The sequence below is a fragment of the Rhinatrema bivittatum genome, chromosome 1, assembly GCF_901001135.1.
Source record: "Rhinatrema bivittatum chromosome 1, aRhiBiv1.1, whole genome shotgun sequence".
Classification (NCBI taxonomy): domain Eukaryota; kingdom Metazoa; phylum Chordata; class Amphibia; order Gymnophiona; family Rhinatrematidae; genus Rhinatrema; species Rhinatrema bivittatum.
The window spans coordinates 754377124-754394508 of record NC_042615.1 but is presented as its reverse complement, the minus strand read 5'-3'; the positions used below and the strand labels follow the sequence as shown (position 1 = coordinate 754394508).

At 43.9% G+C, this 17385-nt stretch overlaps 1 protein-coding gene across 1 annotated transcript in view; it reads left to right on the top strand.

The window, feature by feature from the left end:
• Positions 1-17385, top strand: part of IL7R (interleukin 7 receptor) — a 107010-nt gene that overhangs the window by 62771 nt on the left and 26854 nt on the right. Inside the window, exons 4-5 of the mRNA XM_029578871.1 lie at positions 1156-1310; positions 16476-16641. Coding sequence (XP_029434731.1) covers positions 1156-1310; positions 16476-16641 — 321 coding nt within the window. The remainder of the gene's footprint in view (positions 1-1155; positions 1311-16475; positions 16642-17385) is intronic.

Below are 17385 nucleotides of genomic sequence, written 5' to 3'. Positions count from 1 at the left end.
CAGATAAGAGCCCAGGAAGAGTGCGCAAGGGACCCAAGGTTCAGGTGATATAATATAAAATACAGTAAAAGGGATGGAGATATCCCTTAAGGAATGTATTTGGGTTCCCAGTTAGTAAATTATGAAAACATTAGGCAGGGCATTGAAATATACACATCAATTCTTTTCCTCAATTTTACAAGACGTAAGATTATTTATTTTGTGATTTCAATTCACAATTCATTATTCTCCAAACTTAGAGGTGAACTTTACATGAGATGCGTGTGCCAAAATCGGGAGATGGGTGCACATCCAGCACATAAGTGTGTCCACATGATTTTATAAAGTGGGGGAGATGTGCACACATGTACTGCTGAGCGACCAGCTCGCATTGGAGGAAAAAGGGGCGCGGTGTGGGCGGGGCATGGATATTCCAGGGTGTGTCCAAGAGATGTGCATGCAAGTACCCATGCGCTTGGGCGTGCACCCGGATCCAGTGTCATGCAAATTTACTTCTCCTATGGAGGAGGTATAAGTTAAAAAAAAAAGAAAAAAAGACAATCCTGATGGGTTTAAGGGGGTCTGGGATAACTGGGGAGAGTGCAGGCTAAAGAACCAGAGGTGGTTTGGAGGACCTAGCTCTAGATTGGGCAAACTGGTGTAACCAGTCATGGCGTGGACTTAAACCTGTTATAAAATTCACCCACTTGCACAACTCAAACCTGATTTTGCATGGCTGTGTGCGCCCACTTGCAAAATTAGGAGCACAGATATGCATGCCTAGGCTATTTTATAAGGTACATGCATATATTATAAAATTTCCGCATCTCTGGGCACGTGCTGATGTACATGTGTACATGGGCACCTGCGCACCTGTTTGAAAGTTACCATCCCTGAGAATGGGAAAAATGGGATTTTAAATCATTCCTGCAATTACAATTGTATGCATTTTTCTAACATGTAGTTGTTCTAATAATTTTGAATAAGGGACTATTGATGTGTTAGAGAATTCCAGTGTAACCTGAATTATATGTCCCTTTGCTTCATTTTGTGTCGATGCAAAAGCTTTCTTTTAAAATTGCTACAGGCTTTGAAATAGTCAAGTAATAAGTGAAAGGTGTAATATTTCATGGGCAGACCCTACATTTAAGTATTTTATTTTCTCATTCTTTGCAGTTAAACCTGATGCCCCTTTTAATGTAACAGTCACTTACCAGGAAAAAGGTCAAGAGTATCTTATCACATACAATGTAACACATAGCTCACTGAACTACCTACAGAACAAGTTGGAGCACCAAGTAGCTTATCGAATGGAAAATGAAAACTGGGAAGTAAGTAGAGACATTTGACAATAATTATGTTGGTTTCCAAGTGCTTTTGGATATATTTAAGAGACCCAACTTCAATATTTTCTTTGTGAATAAGTATTTAAGATCATTGCAATTGATTGTCAGAGAGATTTAATTTACAAGATGCTCACCTAAATGATTTATTGGGTCAATGACCTAGAGATTGTGAGGTCCATATTCAAAGGCATTTAACCAGAAAACTGGTGAGTCATCTAGCTAAGTACCATATTTTTGAATATGGACCACAGAGGGCATTTATCCAGTGTTAAGGACAGCATGGATCAAACCCACAGCCCTACCTGTTCAAGACCAAGGGATCCTGCCATGGAGCCACGGAGACTCTGTGCTAGCAAGAATCCTGTAGGATGTATCAAGCAAAGCAGAAATAGGGTGACCCATCCCCCCCCCCCCCAGAGGCCCCCTATTGGAACAGCATTGGAGATGTCCCATAGCAAGCGTACTTTTAGGGGAAAAAAGGATTTCCTGTGTGTGTGGTGAGGTCGGGGAAGGAAAATAGGGCACCTACAATCAAATTTTAAAAGCATGTGTGTTATTTCCCCCTCCCCCCGCAACACACACATAAACTGCAAATGCAAAAAAGAATATGGATGCAGTTTACACTTGCTAACTTTCAGAAACGTAATAACATAGTAAATGTCAGTAGAAAAACCCCAAGTGGTCCATCCAATCTACCTAACAATATATATATATTTTTTTTTATTTTTTTAATCTTTTCTTAGGGTGGTATTTGTTGCTTTGTCAGGTTGCCCCCTGTCAATACAGTTTACCCATGGGTTATTTCTCTTTCAAATTTATTAAAGCATACCTGTTGAAAGCACCTGTGTAGTCTGCACCTTTGTCAGCTACTTGAAAATTGCTCTTCTGCCCCACCCCTGCCAAAAGGTATAAATAATGCACAAAATAGAAGGGCATGACATGAGGATCAAGAGGAATTACAGCCGGGCATAACATTAAGAAGTATTCCTAATCATCCCTAGCAGATCAGTCTAAATAAGTGGGTCATCTCCTCCTGCCAGCGGATGCAGACAAAAAAGCTCAAAGCTAACTTCACTTTCCCTATAAAGGTGCGGTGCTGCCTTCCACTCTTCAGTATTTCTCTGTCTCCAGCACTGGGTGCAGACGTGGACCTGGGCTGTAGCTTGGAACAGGCCCAACAGGGTTCCTGTGGCAACAGTTTTCAGGCTGATTTCCCTGGTATTGCAGGCTCCTTAGGGCAATAGTCTTTGGATTGATTTCCCTGGTAGAGTGGGTCCCTAGGGCCACAGTCTTCAGTCTGATTGCCTTGTTCGAGCGGGCCCTTAGGGCCACAGTCTTTGGACTGATTTCCCTGATGGAACAGGGAATTCAGTCGATTGCTTCCCCCGTTCGAGGCCCTGGACCCAATGAGGGAAGGCAGTGCTGTGATGCACTTTAAATACTTTAAACCAGCTCCAGGTAAGCTGCCCAAATTCTGGAATTGTCACAGCTCTTTTGAGTTTCTAGGATGCCTTTCTCAGGTGTTTTACATACACAAGTAGCAGATGGGTTCCTGAGAGCTTTGTCAACCAAGCCTTTGCTCAATGAATTCATTAGAAAGACCACATTTCTCTCTACCCCTGGGCTTTATGTAATTATAATGGCACACAATGCTAATTAGGACTTTCATTATTAGGCTTGTTAATCTTTCTGATTGTAATCTGCTTTGAGTCCATCCCTGGCAAAAAGCAAAATATCAAATGTTTATAAATAAATAACTGAATATCCTTCCAAGCAACAGAGTGTCCCAGATTGCTTGGAGTCAATGGGGCCAAAAAAAATACAATTCGGAGAAAGAAGAGTCAATTTTTCTCTTGCATTCCCTATGGAGTAGTCAGAATAAGAAGATTCATTGTCAAAAAGTGCAGTATCAAGGCAAGTGGAAAGAAACATATCAGGTACACTGAGAAGACAGAACAGTCAGGGGGCCCATTTTGGCAGGATTGAAATCCTTTTTACTGCTACTTTGGAACAAAAAACTATATATATATATATATATATATATATAAAATATATTTTATATATATATATATAATAGCAAGCAGTCCAGACGTTTTACTTTTCTCCAATAGTAAAAAGGAGAAGTGCCATGGGGAGGACTACAGATTGCCTTCAGCCAATCTCCAGTTTGTTATGGAGCTATTATTGCAGCAGGTTGGAGCTCCTCTCTCCTGCCCTCTCCACTATTGGAGTGATCAAGGGAACACTGTGGATCTGGTTATCTTCCTCACTACATGAAGGACACTTCCCTAAAGGAGTTGTAAGGCCAAATGAAGCTTGTGCTGCTGAAAATAACTGCAGCCTGTTTTTAAAAAAAGAATCCCCAGGGAAGTTCTGTATGCCCAGCACCTCTGGATTCCTCCATGAACACTTCCTGGCAAATATTGATGTTCCAAAGTATTTTTATTGGAGACGTATTCTTAAATCGAGCCCGACTCAGGCCGAGTTTTGCCCCCACGTTGGGGCTGCCTCAGGGGCTGTATAAGATACATCTGTTATGTATATGAGTTGATTCACATATCAATTGTGGCTTGGTATTCTGTAAAGGTGTGCGTATTATATTTTGATGCAGAGAGTCAGCATATCACGTCAGCATATCACGTCTCTCTAGAGGAGAAAGCCGTGTAGGCAACAAAGTAGGTTTAGACGCCAGAAAGATGTCCGATTAGAATTATTTTTATTGGAGACGTATTCTTAAAACGAGCCCGACTCAGGTCGAGTTTCGCCCCCATATTGGGGCTGCCTCAGAGGCTGTATAAGATAAATCTGTTATGTATATGAGTTGATTCACAGATCAATTGTATCTTGGTATTCTGTAAAGGTGTGCGTATTGTATTTTGATGCAGAGAGTCAGCATATCACGTCAGCATATCACGTCTCTCTAGAGGAGAGACGTGATATGCTGACTTTCTGCATCAAAATACAATACGCACACCTTTTCATCAGACCCTCCATCTAACCTGCTCTGTGCTAGTTCAAGATGGGCCACAGGATTTATGGCTGTGCCTCTCTATAACTCCTCCACAGAATGATGGCCATTGCAGTCCCGACCTTGCTGTTTTTATCCTCTATAAGAAAACTGCTTTGTGGAATGGTCCTGGAAGTTTAAGGACCATAGTTCAGAGGCTAAAAGCAATATGCTCAGACAGCTCTTTCTTCCTCAGGGAAGTACTCCAGGACATTGGATTTGGCTGGGACAGTCACCTCCTTGGGGCAGACTGCTGTGTTCTGGGATGCTCCTTCACTGAAACACTTGCAGTCTCCTGCAGTGGGTTGTGGAACACCAATAGCGGGACTTCCCTGTCCCCTCTGTGTAGGCCTCAGGGACATTGGTATTAGGGTAATGTGGTCAATCACAAGTTTTGGGGCCTCTCCTCATACTTTAAAGGAGGCTGGATGTGTACTATTATTTCAGGTCTTCTAGTAGAGGTGATGAATTCTCTTAATCGTGTGGTCCTCATGGAGAGTGGCAGAACTTTTGTTAGGTGGTTCCCCACATGCATATACAGGGGCATTCCTGCTTATTCTCTCCAGTGGTTACAACCAGATGTCTCTTAGTTGCTTTATCTTGGATCCTTAATGGGGAGCTATGAGGATTTCCCTTGTGCTATCCAGGAGTCCAGATACTTCTTAGTCAAGGAGTAGTAAATACTTCCAAGTGCATGAAGGGAATCATGTTCCTTCTTTAATCAGGTGTTTGACTAATTCAGAGCCGACATGAATCAGGAACACCTAGAATTAGGCAAGGATGGAAATCCTATGCTAATGAAGGTATAAGGAAGTCTGCATGTCTTCAAAAAAAAAAGTGACCTTATAGTTTTGGAAGTCATGGGCTCAAGGCTTCTCTCTCAGTGTCCATTTCTCCCATGCCGCATCCACCCCAGCATAGTCTATTTAGCAAGTCCTAGGCTTTAAAGCAATTGACATGAAGGTGGTATCTTAGGTACAGACCTGTGTGCATTTCACTCAATTCATTTTCCTCTCAGAGTGATATTTGGTGGCCCAGGGTCACAATGCTATTTTTCCTCTCTCTAGGGAAGTTATAAGGAGCCTGAGCAATTTATTTTGTACAGTTGCCTCTTGAAGGGAATGAATACTGAGTCTCTTTCAGGATTCTTTCATGCCATAGACATGAGCCTTATAAGTTGAAAGAGGAATTATGATCCGGGTCAGCTGAAGAGGGAATAGAAATCCTAATAGAGAATCAATGGGTCCAGGCCAAGGCAGACAAGAGCCGTCCATCTATAATTCCAGAATTTCTGCCTTCTAGCTCAAAAGAAGACAGCCAAGGCTGTAGCAGTCAATGTAACATCTTTAGCTGATATGAACAAATGGAGGAAACTTGTATCTCTCGAGTACCCTAGTAAGTGAGTCAGTTTTGGTCAGGGATGGAGTTTCTCTGCCAGACCGACCAGCAGCTCACATAACCAACACCATCATTGCATAGAAAAATGTTTTCCTCTAATACCTTTGAGACCCCGAAGGGTAAAGACCAGCAGTAGAAGCCTGTGTCCTACTAGGGGTCAGGTAGTGCACTTTCATGAGTGGCTTTCAGATGAGCCCCATGAAATGCTTAGATGAGCAATCCTTTGGCCACAGAAGGAAAGCAGGAATCGGGGGGTTTGGAAATCATGGTAGAAATAGGACTGGCATCCAGTCTTTGGCATGGGTTTCTGCCACAAGCCGTAACATTCAAGGGACTGAGTCCTGAGGATGCACGCAGGAGTGGTCCTTCACTTTAGTGAAAGGATTTTGCCTTAGAAATCTCTTCCATTCTCTTTCATAATCTTGGCTGTTAAGAGAACTAGCCTACATAGCAAGTATATTTGCTGTCAGGAGTTACTGCCTTTGGTGGTGCAAAAGCAGACCACATAGCATACCTTAGAATTGCTATCTCTGTGAGGGCAGTCTAAAAAGGATGCAATATTTCCGGTTGAGAAATCCATTTCTTCAGTCTTGTCCTGCCACCAAAGGAGACTGGAATGAAGCTGACTCTGGCTTGCTGCAGGTGACACAGGGACATAGCCTCTCTCACTACTCATTCTTTCTTTCAAGGATTCCAGATCACAGGTCTTCTGCTACAGGAGTTCTCCTCAACTTGGAAATTAAGTCACTCTCCTTGGTGGCCCTTGGTAATTCTAAAGGAAAGCATTTCTCAGTATCTAGTGTACTCCTTTTTGGAGGGTAATGTTTCACTACTATGGCAATCAGGTTTTCTTACTTTTGACGCTGAAAAAGTCAGATGATCTAGACCTGGATAGGAATGTCTACTTCAGATATGTTTTGGGTCACCTTTGGGATGTGTGCAGGTGACCATTGTATTCTAAGATAAATCTTTGATCTATTAATATGTCCTTTTAAAGCACAGTGAGTTCTAAGACATCAATTTCAGGAGTAATCGAGAAGAGGAGCATGTTGGCCCACTCCACCAAGAGTTTGTAGGACTCAGTGACCCTGCTTAACAAGGGAGAGGAGGCCTTGTATGCAGGATCAGAATATGTCTTCCCTGAATATAATGGCAGGGCAGCTCCCTTGCCTTCATTGCATCCCTGCTCAGAGCACCTCAAGATGGGGGTGCAGGCAAAGATAGAATATGCCTTGGAGGCGTTATCATGGCTTCCTCCTGTCCAGACTGGGAGGAGCTTTGGTTCATCCTACTTGTCTGGAATGGTCTGGCATGGACAATAAGGAAGATGAAATTAAACTTACCTGCTACTGGTTCATTTTCTTTCCTTTAGTCCTGCCAGACCAGTCCAGAACCCACCCAAGGAAGCCACAAAATAAAAGGCTCCTAGTTTGATAAGATCAGAAATCTAACAGCAAGTACGTTGTTGCCCATGCTCAAGGTAGTGAGTCTAATTGTGAGCTTGGTGTAAGGATTCTTATTCCTGGATTAATAACCATGCAGTGAAATGTTTTTAGCTTTATCAGGTTTTGGTTGTAATGATAATTTGGAGACCAAACCAACAGTTTCCTTTGGTAATCTTAGCTTTGACTTCAGATATTGAAGAGCAGAAGGCAGCACCATGCTTTTATAAGGGAAGTGAAGTCAGTTTTGAGCTTTTTTATTTCTCTGTCTGCATCTTCTAGCAGGAGGGGATAAGCCACTTGTCTGGACTGGTCTAGCAGGACTAAAGAAAAGGAAATTAACCAGCAATAGGTAAGCTTAACTTCATCTTTTTTCAAAGAAAGAGTGATGAATGCATGGAACACGTTTCCAGTGAAAAGCTGAAGGCAAACCAATAACCAAACTCAAGAAACAATTCTATAAGTGCAGAAGATCTTTATTTGGGAGGAAGTCAAGGTAAAACAAGAGATCAAGTGGGTCAGCGATATTGCAACAGGAAAAGAAAGTAGGTAGACTAGATGAGCCTTTTAGTCTGTATCTGATGTCATATTTTTTATTTCTATGTAACAGAAATAACATAAAAAACAGAAACAACTACTGAAAGAGAAGCATTAAACACAGTAATTGGAAATACTTAGGTACAGATATTAGGGGTGTGCACAGAAGACATTGTATTCATTTCACTTTTGTTGGAAGTTTTAGTTGCATTTTTAAATTTTGATTTGTATCATTTTATTATGTACCCAAAATATTTTTTTATGTGCATAAAGTCTATATTATGCATGTAAATATGACTTTTTGATGCATAAAAATTATCAAGTAAATTTTAAAAAGTACAAAAATACACTTCATTTTATATTGTGTGCCCAAGTGGGGGTGGTAGGGGAGAGAGAGAGAAAGAGACTTAAAGAGGCAATCTGACACTCTCTATATATCCCACTGTAAGAGGGGCACTTTCAACTCAGGGTGGGTTTGGGGAGGGGGCCAGTGTTACAATGGTCTACATGCCCTTGTGCCCTAGGCAGACCAATGTAACACCACAACCTCTCCCCCCCAAACCTACCCTGAGTTGAAAGTGCCCCTCTTATTTTTATGCATCAAAATTATATCACAATCATAGGGAGGATCAACTTGGTGGGGGTGTGGCACTTTATGTCCGGGAGGGTATAGAGTCCAACAGGATAAAGATCATACAAGAGAGTAAATGCTCAGTACAATCTATATTTATTTATTTATTTATTTATTTAAATTCTTTTTAATATACCGATGCTCAAGACCATGTCTTATCATACCGGTTTACATCACAACCAGGGGAAAAACCATAAATTATGAAAATGAAAGTTACAATGAACAGGGAGAATAATTCAGGACCATTGAGAGTAGAAGGAATTAGATTAAGAAAACGCTTTTTAAGGAAATGCGCAACAGGCAACTATAAACAATTGTTTTGCAAGTCATTGCTAGTTGGGGAGAGCTTCATACTGGAAAGGCTTGAGAGAACAGCCAAGTTTTCAGTTTCTTTCTAAAGGACAGAAAACATTGTTCCTGGCGTAGATCTGGGGGTAGTGTGTTCCATAGCTGTGGTCCGGCGGATGACAGTGTTCATTTTTGAAAGGAATTGTGGATAAAGGATTTGTATGGAGGTGCCTGGAGAGTTCCTTTGTATGCAGATCTTATCGGTCTATTGGAGTTATGGAATTCGAGCGGGATGTGCGTTGTAGTGAGGATTGATTGTAGATGGATTTGTGGATTATGGTCAGGGTCTTGAACAGTATTCTATAATGGATAGGAAGCCAATGTAGGTTTTTAAGTATCGGTGTGATATGGTCCTTGCGACGTGAATTATATATATGGGTAGAAATCCCATAAGTGTTGGGTAAGAGTATAGTGATAGGAGTATACTACCGTCTACCTGGACAAAATGGTCAGACAGATGATGAAATGCTAAGAGAAATCAGGGAAGCGAACCAATTTGGGCAGTGCAATAATAATGGGAGATTTCAATTACAGCTAAATCAAAAAGAGTCAGTGGTAAACCACACAATATACATTCCTCAATATATATTCACCAGATTTCAATTACCCCAATATTGACTGGGTAAATGTAACATCAGGACTTGCTAGAGATATAAAGTTCCTGGATGTAATAAATGATTGCTTCATGGAGCAATTGGTTCAGGAACCAACAAGAGAAGGAGCTATTTTAGATTTAATTCTTAGTGGAACGCAAGATTTGGTGAGAGAAGTAACGGTGGTGGGGCCACTTGGCAACAGTGATCATAACATGATCAAATTTAAACTAATAACTGGAAGGGGGAAAATAAGTAAATCTGCAGTTCTAACACTAAATTTTAAAAAGGTAAACTTTGATAAAATGAGGAAAATAGTTAGAAAAAAACTGAAAGGTGCAGCTGCAAAGGTTACAAGTGTTCAACAGGCTTGGACATTGTTTAAAAATACAATCCTAGAGGCGCAGTCCATGTGTATTCCGCGCATTAAGAAAGGTGGAAGGAAGGCAAAACGATTACCATCATGGTTAAAAGGTGAGGTGAAAGAGGCTATTTTAGCCAAAAAAACATCCTTCAAAAATTGGAAGAAGGATCCATCTGAAGAAAATAGGATAAAACATAAGCATTGTCAAGGTAAGTGTAAAACATTGATAAGACAGGCAAAGAGAGAATTTGAAATGAAGTTGGCCATAGAGGCAAAAACTCATAATAAAAACTTTTTAAAATATATCCAAAGCAAGAAACCTGTGAGGGAGTCGGTTGGACCATTAGATGACAGAGGGGTTAAAAGGGCTCTTAGGGAAGATAAGGCCATTGCAGAAAGACTAAATTAATTTTTGCCTCCGTGTTTACTAATGAGGATGTTGGGGAGACACCAGTTCCGGAGATGGTTTTCAGGGGTGATGAGTCAGACGAACTGAACGAAATCACTGTGAACCTGGTAGATATAGTAGGCCAGATTGACAAACTAAAGAGTAGCAAATCACCTGGACCAGATGGTATGCATCCTAGGGTCTGAAGGAACTAAAACATGAAATTTCTGATCTATTAGTTAAAATTTGTAACCTATCATTAAAATCATCCATTGTACCTGAAGACTGGAGGGTGGCCAATGTAACCCCAATATTTAAAAAAGGCTCCAGGGGTGATCGGGTAACTATAGACCAGTGAGCCTGACTTCAGTGCCGGGAAAAATAGTAGAAACTATTCTCAAGATCAAAATCGTAGAGCATATAGAAAGACATGATTTAATGGGACACAGTCAACATGGATTTACCCAAGGGAAGTCTTGCTTAACATATCTGCTTCATTTTTTTGAAGGGCTTAATAAACATGTGGATAAAGGAGAACCGGTAGATGTAGTGTATTTGGATTTTCAGAAGGCGTTTGACAAAGTCCCTCATGAGAGGCTTCTATGAAAACTAAAAACTCATGGGATAGGAGGTGATGTCCTTTCGTGGATTACAAACTGGTTAAAAGACAGGAAACAGAGAGTAGGATTAAATGGTCAATTTTCTCAGTGGAAAAGGGTAAACAGTGGAGTGCCTCAGGGATCTGTACTTGGACTGGTGCTTTTCAATATATATATAAATGATCTGGAAAGGAATACGACAAGTGAGGTTATCAAATTTGCGGATGATACAAAATTATTCAGAGTAGTTAAATCACAAGCAGACTGTGATACATTACAGGAGGACCTTGCAAGACTGGAAGATTGAGCATCCAAATGGCAGATGAAATTTAATGTGGACAAGTGCAAGGTGTTGCATATAGGGAAAAATAACCCTTGCTGTAGTTACACGATGTTAGGTTCCATATTGGGAGCTACCACCCAGGAAAGGGATCTGGGCATCATAGTGGATAGTACTTTGAAATCGTTGGCTCAGTGTGCTGCAGCAGTCAAAAAAGCAAATAGAATGTTAAGAATTATTAGGAAGGGAATGGTTAATAGAACGGAAAATGTCACAATGCCTCTGTATCGCTCCATGGTGAGACCACACCTTGAATACTGTGTACAATTCTGGTCGCCGCATCTCAAAAAAGATATAGTTGCAATGGAGAAGATACAGAGAAGGGCAACCAAAATGATAAAGGGGATGGAACAGCACCCCTATGAGGAAAGGCTGAAGAGGTTAGGGCTGTTCAGCTTGGAGAAGAGACTGCTGAGAGGGGATATGATAGAGGTCGTTAAGATCATGAGAGGTCTTGAACGAGTAGATGTGACTTGTTTATTTACACTTTCGAATAATAGAAGGACTAGGGGGCTTTCCATGAAGTTAGCAAGTAGCACATTTAAGACTAATTGGAGAAAATTCTTTTTCACTCAACGCACAATAAAGCTCTGGAATTTGTTGCCAGAGGATGTGGTTAGTACAGTTAGTGTAGCTGGGTTCAAAAAAGGTTTGGATAAGTTCTTGGAGGAGAAGTCCATTAATGGCTATTAATCAATTTTACTTAGGGAATAGCCACTGCTATTAATTGCATCAGTAGCATGGGATCTTCTTAGTGTTTGGGCAATTGCCAGGTTCTTGTGGCCTGGTTTTGGCCTCTGTTTGAAACAGGATGCTGGGCTTGATGGACCCTTGGTCTGACCCAGCATGGCAATTTCCTATGTTCTTATGAGAGAGAGAGAGACTCTTTTAAAGAGTCAATCTGACATTTTATATATATATATCCCACTGTAAGAGGGGCACTTTCAACTCAGGGTGGGTTTGGGGGGGAGAGGTTGTGGTGTTACATTGGTCTGCCTAGGGCACAAGGGCAAGTAGACCATTGTAACACTGCCCCCCTCCCCAAACCCACCCTGAGTTGAAAGTGCCCCTCTTACAGTGGGATATATAGAGAGTGTCAGATTGGCTCTTTAAGTCTCTTTCTCTCTCTCTCCCCTACCACCCCCACTTGGGCACACAATATAAAATGAAGTGTATTTTTGCACTTTTTAAAATTTACTTGATAAGTTTTATGCATCATAGCACTGTCCCATTGGTTATCCTCCTTCCACGAAGTCTCTGTGATGCCAATTATGTCAATCTCATCATTTGCTGCTATACACTCTAACTCTCCCATCTTACTTCTTAGACTTCTGGCATTGGCATACAGACATTTCAAAGTGTGGTTTTTGCTTGTTTTAACAACCTGCTTTTCAGTTGTTTGGGATAATTCGGAAATCATTAGCTTTGGTGATTTTTTACATATCGGCACATGAACTATGTTTGCTTTTAATGGCACCTCTCTGTTGGGATGCCCTAACTCTCCTGTTTCATTAGTATCCTCCAAGGATACATTTCTCCGAACCATGCACTGCTGAGTGACTGTCGGCTTTCCCCCTTGTTCTCTCTCTCTCTCTCTCTCTCTGTTATGGAGTCTCAATTTAGTGGACCCTTGGACCGACCTGCAAGAGACTGGGAAAGGTATTCAATGTCTCTGGTACACCGCAGGCCGGAGGCAGATGTTCAGGCAGGATGTAGAGGTGCTCTTCACCCTGGAAGCTGGTGCTCCCCCAGGAGGAGCCCGTAGGAGCCCAGCCGCTGGGACTTAGGTGGGTTGATGATCTTGAGACTGGCGGGAGCAGGCTGATGAGCAGGACTGAGAACTGGAACCAGACTAGAACAGTAGACAGGAACTGTAGCAAGACTCGGATACTGGAACCAGGCAGGAACTGCAGCAAGACTCAGGTACTGGAACCAGGCAGGAACTGTAGCAAGAGTCGGGAACTGGAACCAGGCAGGAACCGTAGCAGGACTCGGGTACTGGAACCAGGCAGGGACTGTAGCAAGACTCGGGTACTGGAACCAGGCAGGAACTGTAGCAGGACTCGGGTACTGGAACCAGGCAGGAACCGTAGCAGGACTCGGGTACTGGAACCAGGCAGGGACTGTAGCAAGACTCGGGTACTGGAACCAGGCAGGAACTGTAGCAGGACTCGGGTACTGGAACCAGGCAGGAACTGTAGCAGGCAAGCAGGAACCAAGCAGGTACTGTAGCTGGCAAGCAGGAACCAAGCAAGTACTGTAGCAGGCAAGCAGGAACCAAGCAAGTACTGTAGCTGGCAAGCAGGAACTAAGCAAGTACTGTAGCAGGCAAGCAGGAACCAAGCAGGTACTGTAGCTGGCAAGCAGGAACTAAGCAAGTACTGTAGCAGGCAAGCAGGAACGGAGTGAGTTCCAAGGCAGCTCACTCCGGGGCACAGAGCAACAGGGAACTGGTAGGTAAGCCCATTGCAAGGTCCCGACTGAGTGTCCGCGGCCGGCTTATCAAGACCACGGCATTTGATGTCAGGAACTGGGCAGAATCACCACTGGCGGGAAATGGCCTAGAAAAGCGCCCAAGTGGCGTGCGCGTGCGCCTAGAGGCAGGGCGTCCATGGGTGAGTAGTTCTGCTTGCGGAGGGGCCCACGGGCAGCGGGTCATAACAGTACCCCCTCCTCAAAGCCCCCCTCCTCAATGTCCAGTCAACAATTCCGAGGAGAGGGGTAACAGTCCATAGCGAATGGAGGTATTTGAGGGTCCAAAAAGTGGAAGCTGGTAAAACTGGGGACAGCATGAACAGAGAAAACCACCAGGAAACCACAAAAAAACATGAAGACACGACGAGAGACCAAGAGCACGAGACCGAGAGCAGACGAGACCAAGGGAACACGGGACCAAGCAAGCAGAGACCGAGCGAATGGTGACTTCGCGAGCAGCGACCGAGCGAACGGCGACCGAGCGAACGGCGACCGCGCGAGCAGCGACCGAGCGAACGGCGACCGCGCGAGCAGCGACCGAGCGAACGGCGACCGCGCGACCGACAACACAAAAACACAAAAGAGGGAGCAAGGGAACGGAGAGCGAGGGAGCAGCGAGCAAGGGAACAGAGAGTAAGGGAGCAGTGAGCAAGAGAGCAGAGAGCAAAGAAGCAGCGAGCAAGGGAACACCGAGCAAGGGAACAGAGAGCAGGGGAGCAGGGAGCAAGTGAAAAGAGAGCAAAGGAGCAGAGAGCTAGGAGCAAAAGAGCGAGAGAGCGGAAAGCAAAAGAGCGAAGGGCAAAAAAGCGACAGAACGAGAGCTGGGAAACGAGGGAACCGAACATGGGAACAAGGAGCACACAAACAGGAAACAAAGACAGGCAAGAAACAAAACAAGAACAGGACCAACAAGCGAGAAACAACAAGAAACATCAAGAAGCCCGGGAGGCAAAGAAAAACCAACAAACCAGTAGGGGTGCAGGTGCCTCCTGCAGGTCGTAAAACCCCAACCTGGTAACAGGATAGCAAAAAGGGTCTGGATACAGGCACCTCCTGTAGGTCGTTTCAAAAAGGAAATCCAGACAGCTGGCGCCTCCAGCAGGTCGTAAACAGGCAAGAACAGTCCAGAAAAAAAAATTTTCGGTCCCATCACCGTCCAGGAACACAGGCAAGAGTCAGAACAAGGCAAATCCATCGCTGAAAGTACCGTCGAGCAGGGACAGGATATAAGCTACTTTCACCTCATCCGAGGGGAACTGCTGAGGCAACAGGGAGAACCGTATGAAACATTGGTTCAGAAAACCGCGGCAGGTCCTTAAATCTCCAGTGTAGCGAGAGGGTGCCGGTAGCTGAGTCACAGAAGAGCTGTGTCCCTCGGGGACCACGTCAGCAGGAGACAAGGACCCCAGGCGAGAGGACAGCTGTTCCACCATAGCTGCCAGGGTATCGATGCAGCTCTGGTGCTGTAGCATCTGCTGGGCCATCCCAGGCAGTTCAGAGGGAGCAGGCGCATCCGCCGAGTCCATGGCCTTGCAATCTGTTAAGGAGTCTCAATTTAGTGGACCCTTGGGCCGAACTGCAGAGACTGCAGAGACTGGGAAAGGTATTAAATGTCTCTGGTACAGCGCAGGCCCGGAGGCAAATGTTCAGGCAGGACATAGAGGTGCTCTTCACCCTGGAAGCTGGTACTCCCCCGGGAGGAGCCCGTAGGAGCCCAGCCGCTGGGACTTAGGTGAGGCTTCACCCTTGGAAGCCGAAGCCTCCCCGGGAGGAGCCTGTAGGAGCCCGGCCGCTGGGACTTAGGCGGGTTGATGATCTTGAGATTGGAGCGGGCAGGCTGATGAGCAGGACTGAGAACTGGAACCAGAGTAGAACAGTAAACAGGAACTGTAGCAAGACTCGGATACTGGAACCAGGCAGGAACTGTAGCAGGACTCGAGTACTGGAACCAGGCAGGAACTGTAGCAAGACTCGGGTACTGGAACCAGGCAGGAACTGCAGCAGGTCTTGGGTACTGGAACCAGGCAGGGACTGTAGCAAGACTCGGGAACTGGAACCAGGCAGGAACTGTAGCAGGACTCGGGTACTGGAACCAGGCAGGAACTGTAGCAGGCAAGCAGGAACCAAGCAGGTACTGTAGATGGCAAGCAGGAACCAAGCAAGTACTGTAGCAGGCAAGCAGGAGCCAGGCAGGTACTGTAGCAGGCAAGCAGGAGCCAGGCAGGTACTCTCTCCCCTTTAGGACTCTCTCTGCTCAACAAAACGTATTGAGCTTTTTTCTTTTCATTTTGGAATGCAGTTCTGGCCTGGTCTCCCACCACTGCCGCCGAACCCCAACCCTCCCAGCACTGCCAAAATAAAAAAATTACTCCCTCTCCCCATGGGTCTTCCCCAACCCCCCCACCTCCCCTGGACTCATCTTACCCTATCCATGGGTCACAAGAAGTAAAAATGTGGCAGGGAGATCCCCAGTCACCTCCTGCCTCACTGGGTTCAGTTTTCAAGAATTTCTTTCCCTGGGTCCAAAAAATGTTGACTGGTGCTAAAGTTTTCTAAATAAAAAAAAATCTCTATCCCTGATCTCTATCATATCCCCCATCTTTCCTCTAGGGTGGTTCATGTTTAGGTCCTAGAGGAAAGAAGAGAACTGAGATGGAGGGAGGGATATGACAGACATCTGAATGCCTACAAGGTATAGATAATGTACAAGACACAAACTTTTTTCAGTGGAAAGGAAGCTCTTCAACAAGAGGTCATGACATGAGAATTCAAGGAGGTAGACTTACTGATACCATTCATAGCATTATTGTTTTGATGTTTAGACTATTTCTTGTGTAGATAATTGTTACCGCTGTGCACATTGGTAGGTCACCGATAAAAACATCATTTGGGATTTTGGAAAATATATAGACAGAAATTCCACACAACTTTATGACATACTATGAGCTTAAGTTGTACATTTCATTAAACATTAAAAACAATCATTTTCATTTCTGGAAATGTTATATATTTCACTTTTTTTTTTTAGTATAAAAATGTTGACTTCCTTCAAATAAAATTACTGGAACGAGAGCTGAAAACAGACGTAAAGTACGAGGTGAAAGTTCGATCTAAACCTATTGAGAATTATTTTAATGGCACATGGAGTGACTGGAGCGCCTCAGAGTATTTCAAAACCAAACTGCAGCCAAAAGGTACAGTGTGCGTACATGTAGAACAAACATATTCTGACCCATTCGGTTTCAATATTAATTTTTTTGCCCATTCAACTCTTGCTTCTACATTTGCCATCCACTCTGGAGCATGTTTCAATACTTGCTTCTCTCATAGATGTGTATTAACACATCGTCCACATCGTGGTAAATTTTGAATACATAGAGGTAGATCTTCAAACGATACACGAGCGTGTACTTTTGTTCGCGCAGCAGACGTGAACAAAAGTACGCTGGATTTTATAAAATACGCGCGTAGCCGCGCGTATCTTATAAAATCCGGGGTCGGCGCGCGCAAGGGGGTGCACATCTGTGCAACCTGCGCGTGCCGCCTACCTAACCCATCCCCCCGGCCCTATCTAAAAACCCCCCCCCTATCTTTGTCGGCAAAGTTACGCGCGCAGGTTGGACAAATGTGCACCCCTTTGTGCGCGCCGACCCCGGATTTTATATAAGATATGCGCGGCTACGCACGTATCTTATAAAATCCAGCATACTTTTGTTCGCGCCTGGTGCGCGAACAAAAGTACGTGATCGCGCAATTTTTAAAAATCTACCCCACTGTGTGTGTTTCACAACCACTCTGAAAATGGTGGATTTCTTTTGGTTTGTACACTACCTGTATTCACCATTTTGTACAGACATTTTCTCTCACATGTGAAACTACTTGTTCTTGCCTTTTCTCTGAACCTAATACACTCTGTAGGATCAGCATATGTATCACCA